Source organism: Rhinolophus hipposideros, assembly GCF_964194185.1.
Source record: "Rhinolophus hipposideros genome assembly, chromosome: 1".
Classification (NCBI taxonomy): Eukaryota; Metazoa; Chordata; class Mammalia; order Chiroptera; family Rhinolophidae; genus Rhinolophus; species Rhinolophus hipposideros.
Window position 1 is genome coordinate 16,589,033 of NC_138047.1, and position 18,992 is coordinate 16,608,024.

Below are 18,992 nucleotides of genomic sequence, written 5' to 3' on the forward strand. Positions count from 1 at the left end.
CCCTTCATAAACAAACCAACATTATGGTTGCTGCTATTTGGTTGGCTTAAGATATTTGTTTTTTGTCTTTTAACACTTTTATCTAATCATTGAATATTATTTTTACAAACAATTAAGATGAAATAATTACCTTCCTCTATAGCACCATTAACCTGATTTCTCCAGGAGTTTGTATGTGTTCCTTTGCTGCTCTTAATTTTTAAAATGGTTTTTGTTAATCTCTCTCTACTATGTTCATAGTATATTAAGTAGCGTACAGATGTGCCCTTTCTAATACAAAATATATGTAAAGTTCAAAGCTTCGGCGTTTATTCTGAATTTCCAGAAATTGTATATGTTTTCTTTTCCTTTGCAGTAAATGAGCACTAAGAACAAAACAGACAAATAAAATAAAATGAAAGTTTCATGAAAAAAGGATTCAGCCAGCCTTTCCCCTTACCACTAAAAGAGTCATATATAACAGAAATGTCTAACCACCTTTAACTCTTAGTTCTTTTAGGAAGTCTCCCCATACTTCAGTAGCCTTTTTATTTCTGATAAGTTGTCCCTATTACTTCATGCTTTAGTTCACTGAACAATTTCTACAAAATTACCAATTCTTTTGAATAAAAAATGAAAGATCGGAGGGTATAAAGATAATATTACTACTTCAGAGAACTGTGTAGGGATTTGGATATATATGCAGGATTTATATAACTGTCAACCCTCTGCTATTAGAAGCCACACCTACCACAAAAGCTAGTGAAAGAAGCATCATCTTATCCTAAAAGGAATCGTCTATGTGCCCCTTATGTCTCTGTAGAATACCAGTTGCACCAGTTACATTGGCAAGTCAGTTGGTTATCGCTATTTGATCAAACCTACTCCACAAGAAACAAGTTGGGATATTTTATATAAACTGAACAAAGCACAGCAGAGAGATTGTCATCACATCCTTCAATCATCTTGCTTGTCAATTTTTTTTTTTTTTTGCAATTATTAACTAAGTAGTTTAGGAAAAAATGACCACCCTCATCAGGTACTTACAAAATGTAAAGCAAAATGCATGTGATGGAAAATGTCACTAGTCTCCATCAGACATTTGTGAGATAACTATGATACTGTGTCAGTGGACTGAGGTCTTCCAATGCAAACATTGTACAGATGCTAAGCTGTTAGTAAAGTGCTGTTTAAGACATCTCTGCTTCTTGATACCCGAATCTGCAAATGGTAGACACTGTACCCTACAAGAACCAACAGCTTCTTGGCACAGGATGTACATTTCATGGGTCGAGATGTTGATGCAATTGTATACACAGTACCTGAATTTTAAACTTTAGGAGCTCAGTATACGTACATATATATTAACCACTTTCTGCCTCAAAGAGATGCCTTTTCTTTCTTGGTTCAGGGGGAAATTTCCAAATCTGGATTGTGATTACAGGGCAAATGACAGCTCCATCTAAGGAGCTTTTGGCATCAGCTTCATTTAGCCAGGGAGGGAAGGGATTGATATGAATGAAAGAGTGGCTCAAATAGGCAGGAAACGATGGGCACTGCAACTCATTGAACCCCTTTTGCTAAGTGACATAAAAATATTCTAATATTAAGGATTATTTTACAACTCTATGGAAGTATGCAATAATGCACCTTGCATGTTTTGTTTGACAAAATGCACTCTTAGAGTCACAAGAGCCTGCCTTGTGTTAGTTAATAAACAAAAATATATTTATATATATATTTATGTAACTACTATGTACTTTAAAAGAAAATTACTGTATGATTCAGCAGGGTTCTTTCATTCTCTTTATTGTCAGGGATACGCTGACTTGCATGGCTTCTTAGGCCGGAATCGACAATGAAATGGGCCTTTCGTACTGAAATGGCAAAAAGTAAAAAACAAAACAAAACAAAACAAAACAAACAACCCACATGTTTAGAATCCCTTAATAGTTTTGCTTCAAAAAAGATTAAGGAACTCTCCATCCTTTTGCTTCCTTCAGCCAAGAGCAACTGTGGCTTCATAGGGCTTCACAGTTGGGAAACGGAGGCAATACTTCATAAAACAAATCAGAAGTTTTATTCTGAGGAGGGGGGGGACCCGAAAGCTTCATTTGCCACTCCCTCTTTCCTAATCCTTAGCTAAAAGTTTGGAAATTCCATCACAGTTCATAGAAAGGGCATTTGTTAACAAGGAAGAGGGAGGCATAGTTTTCAACCTCCTATGTAGATAAAAGATTCGGCCTATAAAGAACTTGTTGGGACAGGTGGTTCTATACCAGAAAAACAAAACTCTTTGTCCACATAATCTGGTGAAAAGATAGAAAATCTCTTATTTTGTGTTTGTTTTTGATCCTGCATGAGCTACTTTTCTCAGCAATCTTGAAACAGTCATCATTGCTCTTTTGAGTGAAAGGGTTCCGGCTTTGGAACACAGTTATCTTTGAGACATCAGAGAAGAATATTTGAACCAGAGGTGTAGATTCCTCGTAAACTAAAGCTTTGTTATTATCATTTTTTCTCTCGATCCCTTTGCAACCCTGCACCTAAGCCAATGGCATTGTAGTCTTGTCGTAATTCCAATAAGTCCACAGGAGAGGTTCTGGGTGAACTGTAGATGCCATCCCACTAAGAATCTTACGTTCAGTGGTAAATGGTTATCTTGTGTAAGTTTGAGTTTGTCTTTTACCCTTCCTGGGCTGGGCTTGTCCAGAAATCTTGTCTCCTTCCAGCTATAGCAGCTTAGGGTGTGTGTGTGTGTGTGCGCAGCGTGTGGGAGTGTGTGTATGTGTAGTGTGTGTGTGTGTGTGTGTGTGTGTGTGTGTGTCTTAAAGGTATAGGCAAATTTTAGTCTTAACACCTGTAAGCCAGCACTGGTGCTGTTCTGTCCTAGAAATCTTAGCATTGCTCTGATACAATAAAACCTTCCTTCTCTCCCACTGGTTCAACTTCGGCATAGGCAGGATGGCCAGACCCTCTTCGAAACTTCATCGCAGGCCATCTGCTTGGGCGTCTCTAGAAGAGAAAATTAAAAAAATAATGAACACCAGGATGATGAGCACATCATAAGAAAAATAGATTGGCCAAATATTTTGGATTAACTTCTGAATTCAACTGAGTAACATATGACATTATCTCTTATAACCACCACAGTCAGAAGTATATACCCACAAAGCCTTGTGCCTGTGTTTCCATTATGGTGCTATCGGCACCTCTCAGATGACAGTCCATTTGCCACACCTGTCCCCAGAGTACTGGGGTGATTCTCTAAGGCAAGCTTTATGCCTTCTGATTATTGGTGTCTAAAAGAATCTATAACTGCCCAAAAGGAATGGTAATAAAAAAACAAGTCTTCTTAATATGTAGCCATGGACCCTTTCTCTTCTCTGGAAGTCAATAATGATATCACTTCATTTTATTTATTAATTCACTCAAAAACATAAGGCCATCAAATTTTGCATGGTACTTCGAGGTGTACTTCAAATTAGGTGGTAGACTTCCTAGCAAATAAATGAAAAGAAACATTACTTAATATCTTAAGAAATTATTTATTAAGCTGAGAATCCACATAGGACTTTTTCTACTTGAAAATTAACAAGATGTCATGCCCTTAAAATTGAATCGAACAGCAGAGGGTATGGACCATCTTGAGTCTATAAACTAAATAACTGAGCATTAGACTCCATTCCTAAATTACAGGATATTTGTATTGACAAAAGGAGCTCATTTCTCCCCAGCCTCTGAAATGCTAAAATGCATTTCACGGCCACAATGACACTAGAGACTATTACTCCATTTATTAGAGTGCCTGTGATTTTGGAGAAAATAAGACAGTAAATATTGAAGGAAGTTTATTCCTATCTAAAGAATTTTAATGTGAAAAATGTTACTTATCAGTGTAGATATCCTTGCATTTGGCAGCTTTCTAGATTTGCCAGTTATATTCCAAAGTCCACGATTAATAGCTGCAGAAGAGTTTTTGCATCAGGTAGGAAAGAGTATTAACTCTATTTTCTGGAAAAATACTAATCAAGGTAATGACATTCTGCCCACTAATACTATTATATGCTATCTATGTAACATTATTTGGTCAGAACGTGTTCTGTGTATTAGCTGATTAATTGCCATGAAGTGAGGGGAACTGAACTATCCTTCTTTTCCAAAAGAACAAGTTAAAACCAAGAGAGGGCTAGATAGCAAAATAATGTGTTTTTGCTGGGACTAAAAGTCATCATCAATGGAAATACATGAAACATCTCTAGGGAGAGGAACCCTGTAACTCATGGTTACTGCTGCTTGTGGGACAATGCCTCTGTGCTCACTGTCACTATTTACAACCCCTACTCTGGTTTCAGTGACTTCACCACTGGGCTTCTGAAGCCACAGCTGCCCTATCTTCAGAGTAAGCAGCACCACTAAATCTTTGCTCTGAATCCCCGCCTTTCCAAGGCCCATCTGACAAGTATATCCCTTGTCAAGTATAGTGATCTAGCAATAATTTACAACCACATGCTATAGGTGACTCTTAATTAAAAAGGAGTATAGGTCATGAGAATGCTGATGTTTGATTCTTGTGAAAGTTATATTTTGTTAATCTCCTAACTGTATTTCATTCTTTGCACTAGGTGATTTACATATATGATCTCACTTGATATGCACAACTCAATCATTTACATTTTGCACAAACCTATAAAGCTAGCAATTGGCAGAGTCAAGATTTAAAATGAGATCTATCTACTTCCAAAGTCAATTCTCCCCACCATAGAAATTAGTTCTTAAAATTCAGTGGTTTGTGTATAACTCCCCCAAAATTTGTGAACATGGTTCTATTTTTACTTCAGTCTTAAAAATATAACATTATCAACAACTTCAGTATTCTGCTAATAAGTCAGAAAGCTTAGAATTCTGAGAATTCATTTTTTCTCTCGATCCCTTTGCAACCCTGCACCTAAGCCAATGGCATTGTAGTCTTGTCATAATTCCAATAAATCCACAGGAGAGGTTCTGGGTGAACTGTAGATGCCATCCCACTAAGAATCTTACGTTCAGTGGTAAATGGTTATCTGAGAATAATAAGCTGAGAATTCTGAGAATTCTGTCTTAGGTGAAAAGATTGCAGGATAATGCTTATCATGTATTCTGTGAGCTCATCACATGTTTCTCAAAATAAAGTATAAAAATGTTGGATGGTGAAGCTTCCCCCTGTTAATACAATACTAACCTATTTTCTGAGTTAATTACAGAGCCTTAAAGAAAATTTCTCTTGAGTTTTTTACTACTCATTGTAGGAAAAAACAGAAGTTCCCCAACAACATTTAAAATCACTAGAGATCCCACCAGTCACACATAATTTGGTTTCACTATCAGGATACATAGCTTATATGCATTTCTAAGAACATTAAACCATTGCACATACTGTTTTATTAGCTCCTTTTTTTCCCACTTAAGTACACACCAAAAAAATTCATGAACTACCTTTTTATAAAATTATTTTAAATGTCAATAGAGTATAGTACTTACAACTAAATCATGATTTATATTGTCTACTTGATTTTGAGTCCCCCCCCCAATTTTTGACAATATAAATAATGTTACAATAGATATTTTTGCTGCTCACCTAATGGGCACATCTCTAATTAGTTCCTTTTATGAACTCTCATAAGTGGAATTATTGGATCTAAGAGAATGCACAAATATTTACAAAACACCTGAAATGTCTTGTATAGTGCTAAAGGGCATATGGCCAAAGAAAAGTATGGAACATGGGTTCTGGTTCACATGGGAGATAAAAACCATTTCAGGACAAAGGGATTTTCAATGTAGTTTGGAAAGGTGAAGAACATATAGGTAGGAAAGATTTAATAGAGGTTTCAAATAAATATTCTAAAGATGAACAGGTATAATCTACTACAAAATTATTTTTTATTTGTGCAAAAATAAAAAAATATACTTCTGTTGTTTTTAACTAGATTAAAAGAAAGACATTTTTCAATAATAATATCTTAAAATTTATAAGGAACTCTAAGAAACATGCAACTGGGTTTTTAAACATTCCGTGTGACTTTACATTCTTTCACAATTCCTTGATCTCTTCGTCTTAGCCCTAAAAATGCCGAAGTGTTAATAACTACAAAAATTCTGCTTTCTTCCTAGAATATTTACACATATCACAAATCAATTACATGATCTTAAATCACTCGATTTCTCTGGGCCTTTGTTTCCTCATTAGTAAAATGTTATCTAAGGATTTGTCCTCTAAACTCATAGGATTCTTATACCTAATTGCCTGAGATAATTGACTTTAACATTGTGGAAAAAATAATGATTTAAAAACTCCTCTATGGTGGTTCTTTACGGTCCCTCCTGACTCTCTCCACTAACTTTTCAGATTCCTAAAGTTAAGGGAAATCTATATAAATTAGTCCCAACTGAAATTGATTTTCTATGTCAATCTGCAATGCTTTCCTTATAAATGAAAATAATGAGGGCAGCTCTATGACTGTGCATGAACGACACAATGTTTGGTTCTCACAGAAAAATCTTTAATGTTGGTGCTATAATATGAGGCATCTGGCCAGTGAACAAAGGGGTCAAGAAACCTGGTCATCATGTCTGGTTCTGCTGCGAAGTGTGATGGGTCACAACCTGACATTTGGTCTTTCTCGAGGCTTAGACACATCTGAATCTGTCTTCTTTGTAGAATGGCTAAATTCAAATTGTTGCAGAAACTGATAGGGGCCACAGGGTCATTTGCTAACAGAGCAGGATGTATGCTGAAAATTGAAAAATCCAAACCAGACTCTAGTGTAATTCATTACAGAGACTCAGGAAGTAATGCCTTAAAACATTATTGGACGCAATGCGTGAGTGATCGCTAGTTTTATTTCGGAGAATTATTTACGTGGCTAACCACATTCAGAAGTCAGTGTTTGCACTGATATTTTCGCTCTGGGGTGGGCTGTGCAATCAGGTATTCTCCCTAATTACTCCTCAGTGCTATTCATTGAATAGTTGTCCAGATCTGTCCAAAGGCCTGCGGCAAGATAATTAGCAGAAATATCCATAAACAAACCTGCAGGGTATCCTTAGCAGTGTACACAAAACTGCAGCTGAAGACCTCTCTTCAAGCTTAGACAGCAAAGCGGACAGTGCTTCCTGTTGGGTGAGACGAGTTCTTGAGATGAAGTTACTAGGCATGAGTGTGAAAGAAAAGGGACCAATTTTGAAATTTAAGGCCCAGCTGGAGGACACCTGTGGTGCACGATGGCACATGAGAAACAGTTGGTTGGAAATTTCTGGTGTTTTGTGCTACTTTCTTCACTGAAAAGTGGGGAAGTGTAAAAAGGCTGGGATCTGGAGACTTAAACAGCATCACCGTCACGTCAATTCCCAGCACAGGACTTTTAGGCAAAGTCCCACATTTTCTTTGTTACTCAGTTTCCCAATTGGGAAAATGAAATGGACTGGATTGCTATCTTTTAAACTTCTTTCCTTTTACAATCGAAAAAAATGTTTAAGTCACAGACCCTCTGTTCCAATGAAACCTTACCTTGTAGCCCAGATAGGATGGCACACAGTAAGTCTCCCTTCATTGTGATGGAGGGAGGGAGTCCAGCTTACGCACCCTCCCTGAGGTGCATCCCCCTCCACCCCCCACCTCAGAGAGACTGTAGATCCCAAATCTTCTCAGAATATGTTTTGGGAAAACTATATATCATTTAGGGCGTCTGGCGGGGTCTCAGCTCCCGCTCCCCACATAAGAACACAGGATATGGTGAGGCCAAAAAGGAACACCCACGGAGCCATAGACAGGGGAGTCAAACCAATATATTCTCGCTGGCAGCTGGTCTGGAGACACAGGAAGCAGGATCTACATAATCTGCAACCAGCCGTCCTAACAGCAGTCCGAACTTGCCAGCCACCATCTTCTTGGTAGCCCCAATTTTCTGCTAGCGTAGAGCAGTTATATTAGTGGCCAATGGCTTACGGGTTACAGCTGATGGCCAACTAGCCGCAGCTGATGGCCATCTAATCACAGTTGATGGCCGTTTACTACCAGAGCCAGCACCTTTCTATGTGAGGCCGAGAGCCTGGAAACTGCTTTCTGGGGTTCTGTCCCCACACTGTAGAACTAAGTCAGCATTTTTCAAGCTTGAGATGCACACAAATCACAAGGGATCCTGTTAAAATGCAGATGCTGACTCAGCAGGTCTGGAGGTGGGGGCCTGGGACTCCGCATTTCAAACAAGGTCCCTGGCTGATGCCACTCTGCTGGTCCACACACCACACTCTGAATAGCAGGGGTAATGATTCTCTAAGGTCTTTTCACTCAGGAACATTCTTTAAAAGTGATGGGAAGGAGAAGTATTGAACTTTTGACTTTCCCTGTGTCTCCCACAGACCTGTATGGGAACTGGAAGCATCTTGTATAGTTGGGCTAAGTTTTCAGCATTTAGCTTGGGTAGAATTTGTTCATGGGAAGAAAATGTTTTCCTTTTTTATACTTCTAAATACAAATTATTCTCTAGTCTTATTTTGTGTTGACTATTATTTCAGTCTTAAGTTATATGTCTGGGTTGCCAGGTTTAGCAAAATACAGAATACCTGTTAAATTTAAATTTCAGGTTAGCAATGAGTAATTTTATAAAAAAACTATACTTCATGGGACATACTTATACCAAAAAAAGAAAAAAAGAAAAATTACTCATTTTTTATTTGAAATTGAAACTTATCTGAGTGTCCTGTATTTTAGTTGGCAATCTTATAAACAGGGTAACACAAACTTCAATCAGTTAAAAGGCCAGTTAAACGTCAGTCTAATTAAAATAAACTACTCCTGTGTGTGGCTGTGCCTCTTTGCTTCATGACTTGTAGGTCACTTTTTCTTTACAGAGAATAACTCAATTGATTTGTCTGTCTTTTGGCGTGGCTAACAATTCCAAGGGATAACTCATGGGTGAAGAAAGTTTGCATGTTCTTTCACACATTTTCTCCTCATCAGATATCGATTGTTCTTCTTTTACACATTTTCTCCTCATCACATGTTGGTTGTTCTTCCTCATGTGGAAGTTGTCTTATTGTCCTACATCTGTGTCTTCTCCAACTTATAATCACTACTTGCCATTGGTTTGCTGCCTTCATTCTAGAACTGCCCTATGTATCATCCTGAGGAATTACTTAATATAAGCAGAGTTGGTACATGTCCAAGATGAAAATTGCCCCAAAGCATGTAGAGAACAGCTGTAAACTGAGACTAACAACACCACCGCATTATTCATGTGATTTTTCTGGAAGCTAAAGTATTCTTAAATCAAAAATTAAGTGGTTCTCCATTGGATGCTAAGTTCAATAAACTGTATAATATACGAGGAAATATCTTTTAATCATACATTTCAAAGTCTTAATGTTCATTATTTTCTTTGACAGCCCTTTCTTTTATGGCAGTTCTCAGACCTGATTAAAAATAACATCGCCTGGGGTAGAGTGAAAAAAAACCCAAAAAAGTACTCAAGTCAAGGACCACCTCAGCCAACTGATTTGGAATCTGGCTATGGCCCATGCCAGTATATTTTTAAAAAACACTTCAGGTCAGTCAGAGGCATAGTGAGGGTTGAGAACCACTGTCAAACCATATTTCTCTTGGTTCCACACCTATATTCCAGAGTGTCCCATTCTGAGCCTTTGCCTGTGATTTTCCCCTCACCTGGACTATCACTTCATCATCTCTACTTACACAAACACTACCCCTTTCATGTTATTTCCTAGAAAGCTTTCCAGATTCCTACCTATAGATTATAAGTCACTTTTCATGCTCCTGCTTTATCTCAGACATGTCGTGGTATTATTTCTATCCCTTGTCACATTTTAGCACCCACTGTGGTTGTTTATGTGGTTGCACATATATAGTGTATATAGACGTCTTTGAGGTCAAGTGTCATATCCAGTTCCACTGGGAAATAGCCACAGTGGTGGTGTATTAAAGATATTTGACATCTGGAATAGACCCTTTTTGTATCCTCGGCCTGCTCTGTAAGACAACATTATTTTTGGTAATAACCATGAAGAGACATGAATAATAATAGTAGTCAGAAAAGAAATGCAGACAGTCAAAATCTTCCTGTCTTGCACTTCATAGATATTAACCATGCCAGTAAAAAACATAAAAATAGAAAATAAATATTACTATACAAAAAGGGAAACAGAATAAATTAAGTTTAATAAAAAGGAAACAAAGACGAAGGAATATTGCCAAATGAGGAACTGCACAAGGATCAGAGAATGCTTTGCCCTCCCAATAATAGAATTACAGCAAGTAAGTTCTGTTTCTTCATCTTTACAGCTACAATGCTACCATCCTATATTTTGAATCTTCTGTTTAACACAGATGTATGTAGTATCACATAGGCTGGAGACCCCACTGAGCCTAAAACAAATACAGAACATTCCAGACTCTTAGGAACTTATTCTCTAAATGAAAGTATACAGCTGAGTCTCCTGTCAGGGCCAAGTGTGTAATCGGGAGTTCTCTGAATTAACCTCTATGCAGAAGACGATGTTTACTAAAGGCTAAGGAATAAAATTGTGCTAAGTTGAAGTTTACATCTATATTATGGGACTGAAACTCAACAGGAAGTGAGTTAACTCTTTAGAACTTTAGCTCAGCAAACGTTTCTAACTCAATTTAAAATTTCTGGCACATCGTGGTAATAAAAAGCTGAACTTAATTTACCCAGTTTTATTATAATTTTACCATTTCCTACAAACAATGTACTCCCTTACTACCTGCCCCCCTGGGGCAGACTGACTTCTAGAACCCTGTCCTTGGTTAACACTGTAGCAAAGTGTTAGGCACAAGGAGACTCACAGTAAGTCTACGTTGATTTGCATAGGTCTTACTCTACAGTTTTTGCATCACAAGAGGCATAACATCCAGATTCTTGAGTGCCAAACTATCTTTTGGACTCTCTATTTGCCTTTTATGACATCAGCCCATTATTGGCCACTTTGTTGCCCAAAATGAGAATGACTGGTGATGGTGACCATTAGTGCATTTATATGAGGATAACTGCATTTGGTCAGCCAATAACATCTCTATTTATGTAACTACCTATTAAACACAGTACTTAAGGTGTTTATAGTATGTTTAAAGAAAATAAGTTTATTTGCATGCACATGCTTAAAGAGGAGCTAACCAATCATCCAAGCTAAAAATGCACAGACAAGAGATTGGATTACTTAGTATAATATCAGGTATCTGTTAAGAGCATTGGACAATAAATGCTGTGAGTCTTGAGGAAAGAGACCTTCATTGGCATTCAAGTCATCAGAGATGACTTCACAGGCAGACCAAACTATAAAGACAAAGGGCAGGAAGACCTGGCGACACAGGCCCTGGCGACACAGGGCTAGCAAACAGTGCTGAGGGGAAGTGGGGCAGCTGGGCTACTCAGAACCCAAAGAGTGTATCTTCAGTGTAGTGTTGCAGGAAGTCTTGAGAAACAAAGGACTACTGCAGTGTTCAAAATAATTTTGTATTGTTAGTGCATCATCATCGAAAAACCTTAATATGAGAATCAAGATACTTTTTGCTGGGGGAAAAAAAAAGGCAAAGGGCAGAATGAAACTTCCCCTCACTGCAGCCTAGATGCTGCCTGCAGGATTCATTCTAGATCTTTGGCTGCTGCTTTTATGTGCTTCCCGCCCCCACCCCCCCACCCTTTATCCCCTCCAGCAACTTGAATGACTTTGACAATCTCTTCTTCTGGGTTCCTCCTGGATCATTTTGAAAATATCCACTACCACCTCTTCTACACTGTTCGTTCTACCTCCTCTCAAAACAGCCACCTCCCAAGCCTAGCCGCCTCATGACAGTGCACTGCCTCCAAATCCTTTAGATTATGGAGCACTGCCTCTTATTTGTTTTTACAATTCACCTAGACGTCATTTAACTTCCTGCCAGCCTGAATGCCATTGCAGGCCACTTAAAATCCATTTATTCCTTGTTCCCACAGCTATTTGACAATCCGTCCTGGATAAATTCTCCTAACCTCATCACAAGTCATCATATTTTTTTTTTTTCCTATTCCAGACCCAAAGCAGTCCCAACTACTACAGGAAGAAGTCACACATTCAGTTTAACCCAGCCCCAAATAATCACACTCTTTCAATTGGGAATCAGTGATTACTCTTCTCTTATTAGATCCTCCTGATATACTCAAACTCCATCCACGTCCATGCTGCCCTCCCTCAACCTTGCATTTCATCACCGATTTTTACTATAGAGAAGATTAAGCCACTTAGAAGATGCTAATCCTTTCTCCTCTCTTCATTAATGCCATTACATCTACTCATCCTTTCTTACCCGTTGCATAGTTAATAAAACATTTCCTGTTCAATTTTGTCTTTGCTATGAAGTTACTTCATTTCTTCCTCCTTCCCAAGTATCTTAAAACACCTTTTATTGTTTCTTTACCTGATGCCTGCATTTAATATCCCTTTATTTGATGTTCCTTTGTATCCCCAGGATTACATCTGTATTGAATATATGGCTGAATTCATTACCTTCACATTACAAAATCATTTTTTCACCCCCTTAAATGTGGTGTCTGCTCCCTCTTTTGAAACTGCATTATTGCAAGTTACAAATGATTTCACTGTCAAGTTAGTACCTTTTTTCTCTTATTCTGTGGCTTTTCTAGAGCACTTCACACTGCTGCCTACCCGTCATTCTTGACTTTTTTGCTGGCTTTCTACAATGATCTATTCTCTTGCATCTTGTTTATTTTTTTCCCCTTAAACTTGTTTCCTTTCCTATTTTATAAACATCAAATGTTAACATTTCCTAAGGTTTAGCCACACATGCTGTAATCGCTCTCTTCCAATAGCATTCTTCTTTATTTTCTTGGGGTTTAACTTCTACTATTGTAATTTCCATAATTTTCTCAGCTTAATCATTCCTTTTACCCAGTTGCTTTTTTTGAGAGGCCCAACTGTGATCTGACCATCAGCTTACACCAAACCTGCTTAAAATCCATCTCTTCATTTTCCTTCCTAAACTGTGTCTTCTGACAGTTCTAAATCCATCCCTAAAAACTTGAATTTCCCAGTTGCTCAGATTTCGTATTTTGGAATTTTTGCTTCTTTCTTCTTCACCTCACATATTCAAGGCAAAGACTCAGCATACCCTCCTCACCTTGACTGCTAATTAGCTATACTTTTTGGAAATTGCTCAAGTTCTTGGAATCTCAGTTACCATATATAATGCCCACATTGGAACTTCAGTTACCTTACCGTAATGCCCACATTTATGGACTTCATTGGGAAATAGTGAGAATCAAAGATAGTTGATTGCAAGCACTTTCAGACACAAAGCTTTATGCAAATGAAAATTGCTAAATTCTACCTTCTTTCTTCATGTGGCTCTTGAATTAGCCCCATTCCTTTGCTTCTAATTCAGCCCTCAGTCATCACCTCAAACAGGGATACAGCTTTCTATCTCGGCTGTGACTGTTCTTTCAGTCTTCTAGCTTTCTCGGGCCCCTTCCCATCATCATTTTCAACTTCTATTTCTTTATTACATAATTGATTCTCCCTGCCTCTAGAATAAAGCCCAGATTTCATAGTAAGTTCTTCAAAGCCTGTCACATCTAACCTGCATGTACATTGAAGCCATTCCCAGTACTTGTCCATAGATATTAACATATAGTTGAATAAGTCGATTCATCTTGCCCCTTCTTGACTTAATGCTTTTGTAAAGTCATAATATACCTCTCTTCCATGTGAAATGTCATCTCCTCTTCCTCTTTGCTTAGGCACAGCAGAGTGTTCTTTCGAGACTCTGTTCAAATATTACCTTTTACATGAAATTCCTCCTGATTAATCTCTCTGTCTTTCCTAAGAATTTTATAGCGCTCGACTGCACCCTTTATTCAGCATGGATTACACCTTTGATGTTCATTTTATTATTATTGAATTCATATGTGGCTATTTGGTCTTTAATGTTTTTATGTTCTATATCTCCACATATATAATAAACTGGGGAATATGATTACACATAGGGTGACCAGATGACTTTTTTTTTGTTTTGTTTTTTGAGCGTGAATGGGAGAACTATTGAGAATCATATCAGACAACAGATATAAACTGGAGCAGCCTAGGCAAACTGGGATTATGTTTACCCTAGTTATACCCCTCTGTGATATTAAACATACCTAACAAATTGCATTGCACAAATAGGAGCTTTCGCTTTGCCTGATTTCCCGTGATACACGCTGAGAAAAATCCTGTCTTCTCTAGCATTAGCCTAAGTTCATAATATCATGTTGATATTGCATTTGGCAGTATTTCTTGACTTTTTGAATCACATTGCCACAAATGGTCGTTTTCTACTAAAATAGAATAATAATTTGCTATTAGACAGGCAATTTACTCTGAGGAAAAGTGATTTGCAATGAATGTGAAAACAGGCCAGTTTGCTGGCTTGTTGCTCAGTGGCTTGGTTAACAGACAAAATAATGCTGCTCTGGCCGTAAATGTTCTCATAAAAGTCGAATGTGAGTTAGTGCTACTCTGTGCAACAAGAAGACCTGCTGTCTTCCTCACAATGCTGTTCTCATACAGTTACTTGTATCTGAGTATCAGTGTGCTTCTAAGTGAGGGCAAACAAAAGCAGACAAGTTAAGCTCTCCTTAGCCATGACCTTAGCTATGGTCAACAGGTCAACAGTCAGCTATTTTCTGCTCTAAAGGGGTTGTGTACTTGAAACCACATTTAATCACAAGATTAGGACACAACCCAATAAAATGATTTACTCCATCAAACCCAAGAGTGGACACTATTCATGTGAAGATTTAGGGTAAGACTCATCAATCAAACCAAGGCAAACGCAGACCCTGTCATCGTAGAGTGGTATTTCATGACGTGTGTTTAATTTGTCTATGTAGAAATAAAATGAAAAGTTTTAGAAAAAATTTAAAAGGCAGACAGCAAACTTCTTACCTATTTAAGGTACTACATTGAAGAACGGATACCCATCATGGTGTACCTTTGATAAATTTGAGAAACTTGATCTATTTATTTGGGAATTTCTGATACATAACCATCTCTTGTAAAATCATTTGGAGACCGAAATTTAAAAAAAAAAGAAATAATAATTATGATCCTGAGAAGGGGAACGATATAGCATTAGCATGGCAGGAAAATAAAAATCAAGGGATATGTGCTGTAGAAGACCCACTTCAAAGGTGTTACAGTTGCGTTGACAGTTATATGTTCATACAATGTTATAACTGACTAGTAGCAGTGTTTAATCATTCCTTGGGCCCTCCCGTGATGTTCATTACTGTCTTTTCCAAAGATTCATGTAATTATTACAAAAGCTTCGTTAAGAGTGCGAGGTATTCATCTTATGATAAAGAAGCACTGATAACCATTCTAACGATATGTGAGCCAGGTTATAGTCCTGGAAATAACTCCAACGTTTACAACATTTTAAAAGTGTAAAAAAACAAAACAAAGCAAAACAAAAAGCAAAAAAAAAGCAAGATGTCTGATATATACCAATTAGAAACTCTAAAAATGACTCTTTTATTGCACAGTTGATGGTTTTATTTCCAAAGGTTGATAACACAGTTTGTGCATTAGATGGCTTGTTCTTTTCCCCTTCCTTTTATCATTTGAATAACTTGCCAAAAGATTGTAGGGATGGGAAATAAATGAATATCTCCAATAAATCTTGGTATTTATACAAATTTTGGCTGACACGATTATGTTTAAAAGTAGTGCTTTTTAACACAGTGCAGATGATGGCTGCTTGGAAGTCAGGAAATTTGCTTTCAGTTCCTGGATGGATTACACAGAGGGGTTGAGGAATTGACCAAAAGTCACAAAGTGAGTAACTTAAAAGCTAGAATTTATAGAAATCAGCCTTTTTTGCACTGCACCCTCTCTACTGTGTTTTAGTTCCTGGTTCTGTTACTGTCAAACATTAAGGCGTTAGGCAAATCACTTCCCATCTCTTGTCAACCATGTTCTCATCTATAAAATGAGAAAGTGAATAAACACTGGTTCTCTATTTAGCACGAGCCTCCAGTCAGCCTCAACAAATAATGGGTATATGCCAATAATTTTTAAATAGGCAATTTTTTATCAATGACATTAATATTGCGTGAATGATTCAACTACAATATTCCAATAAGATTTGCATTAAAACTGTCTGAATTCATCAAACCGTATAACATCAGCGTTGTAATTTAAAGAGTCATTTATAGTCTCAAGCATAAACATTTTTTTCAGGAAAATAGAGCTTTATTTTTCTTTAGGTGAGACATACAATGCAGAAAATTGTGAACTACTGCATTTCATCTTAGGTTTTTCCTGCTACCTTCAACTTTCTATCATTTCATGATTCTGTATATTAAAGTTCCACTTGGACAATTTTAGATGAGACTACTTATTCAGCAAATATTTACTAAGCATTGTGCTTGTCCTTGCCAATAAAAATGATGGATGAGATAGATATGCTAACCCCTGAAGCTCCCCTACTGTTATTAAAGTTCACCAAGAAATAAAATAAAAAATAGAGTGAGGAAAGTCTTCCTGATTTTGTTTTAAAGTCAGTTCCTTGAAAGAACTAATCCGTCAGTTCAATCTCTCAGAGTTAACAGAAAAACATTTTAAATCTCATAATCTCTTGTTACTTATTTGCCCCACTGAAGTACCATGAATCATTTCATTTTAAAAATAGACATATACTAAATTTTCCAATTACCCTTAATATACTCTGCTAAATAGATTTTAAAGTTGGTAAATAAAAAATTACATCCAAAAATATTATTGTTTAGTTCTTTAAAATATTTACTTTTTGCCTTCCTTTTTCTGTATTCCGTGTACAGAAGTACCTAGAGTACTGTTTATAAATAGTATCTTTTTTGTATAACTTTCTGTCATTACAGTTTCTTTCCCAACAATTTCATTGCTTTTACATTTGGATTTGCCACTATAAATATATTTCTAACCTCAGTTTTCCTTTGATTTGGCTTTGCTCAACAGCCTCAAAGGTTAGTTCATTTTGTCCTTTTTTTTACATACCTCTCTTTCTAAACAAATTCTGGTGCAATTATATTGTTTACCAAAAGAAAAAAAAACAAAACAAAACACCCAGTCCAGTGATCTTCCCTGAGTTTTCATTATTCTAATGAATTTTTTAGTGTTTACATCCACTAGATGGTAACTACAGTCTCTATTAATAATCCATCTTTTCTTATTTTTCCAATGGCTTAATAAATTGAAGTTCAGTTGGCCTCACATAGCAGTCCAAGACAATTGTTCTTATAGGCAGGCAACATCCTTCCATGCCTGGACCAAGCTTCTTCCTATTTGGTCTCTCTATTCCCTAAGGACTGTGTGTATACAATGGCAGCTTTGAATGTGCATATATAAATTATGCACATTATAATACGTAATTTGTAATAAATAATGGATAACTATTGCATAAAATAATGTACATGTATAAATTAGCAATTGCATTTATTTTTAAATTTTTTATTGAGGTATAATTGACATATAACATTATATTAGTTGTATGTTAGCCACTGCATTTAAAATATATAAATGAAGTAACATATAGAAAAATATTGTAAACATTTTCAAATCACTTCCAAAATATTTGCTACCAGATGAAGCAAGCTGAATTATGAGATGTATGTTAATAGCAATAGCCACCTTCAAATGCACAAGAGTATCTTGTGGGGAAGGTGTATAGAAGTATGAATGGCAGCAGAAGCTGAACTGCATCCACCAATCCGTGTTTACCTGAAGCTCTTCTCTAGTATATTTCCCAGGAAGGGCTCATAAGAACAATATTGCCAAAGTTCCTGCATGTTGATAGTAGTTTCCCATGCCCTTTATACTTAACAGGCTAGTTGTGCTGGATATTAAACCTTGGCCTACATTTTCTTTCCTTTAATATATTGGTTAACTCCATTTTCTTTGGCACAAAAAATTGTTATGGAAAAGCTTGATGATTATCTAGTTTCCCTTATAAGTCAAATATTCTATTTACTTAAATACACAAAGAATAGTTTTTCTTTCCTTTAAAAAATCATGCAGTGATTTTACTAGAATAAGCCTAAATGTTGCTTGTTACCAGTCAATAATCTTAGATAGACAGTGTTTTCTTTCAACATATAGATTCTTCTTTTTAAGTTTCAGGAACTTAAAAAAATTATAGTTTGTGGTATTCATTTTTCTCTTCTTTTGCTTTGGTTTTCTTCTTTAGGGATCCCTATTGTTAGAGGAGATCCATATGTTGGATATCCTTTGCAAATCTTAAATATTTGTCATTATCTCTCAAATCCATTTTATCTCCTTCAGTTCTTTTCAATTTTTTAAAAAAACTATTTTTTAACCTTCTATCTCTCCTAAAGCATTAAGAATTGTGTTTATTTGCTCTTCTGATATTCTATTTTTTTTCCTCATTTATAAATGACATTTTTTCTTTTATTTCTAATTTTTAAGGATGCTCACCATAAGTTTTAGTTTATCTAATGCTGATTTGGATTGATCTTTAATGTTTTACAACATTTTCTTAATGCTTTTTAATTCGTTTTGAAATAATCCTTTAGTTTTCCTTAGATTTTTATAAAGCATGTCTTTCTGTTATCTTCTGTAGGGATATTATCCTGATCTTTATTCTTTTTAAATTATAATGTTTTTGCATGGGATTTCACCTCCAAAATTGTCTTTTGCTCATTTCTATGTGACTTTAGTTGCTCTGAACTTTTAGCAAAACAATCAGTTCAAGGAGATTTGGTAGTTTCAGAGTTCCCCCTTCGGTCGTTCTTCAATTGTATTAAAAACACATGATGGCAGTGGGGTAGTAGATTGGGGGAGAGGGGTTATCACTAAGTGAGGGGTATAAATGTCTACCTATTACATTGTTTTGTACACCTGAAACTAATAATAAAACAAACAAACAAACAAACACACACATGATGGCTTGCTTTTTGGTATAT

General features: G+C 36.5%; 1 protein-coding gene across 2 annotated transcripts in view; it reads right to left on the reverse strand.

The window, feature by feature from the left end:
* Nucleotides 1-201: 201 nt before the first annotated feature.
* PLXDC2 (plexin domain containing 2) overlaps nucleotides 202-18,992 on the reverse strand; it is a 393,562-nt gene continuing 374,771 nt past the window's right edge. For both annotated transcript variants that reach the window (XM_081040277.1, XM_081040276.1), the window contains one exon: nucleotides 202-2,994. In XM_081040277.1, the coding sequence (XP_080896403.1) occupies nucleotides 2,878-2,994 (117 nt within the window). In that variant the 3' untranslated portion in view covers nucleotides 202-2,877. The remainder of the gene's footprint in view (nucleotides 2,995-18,992) is intronic.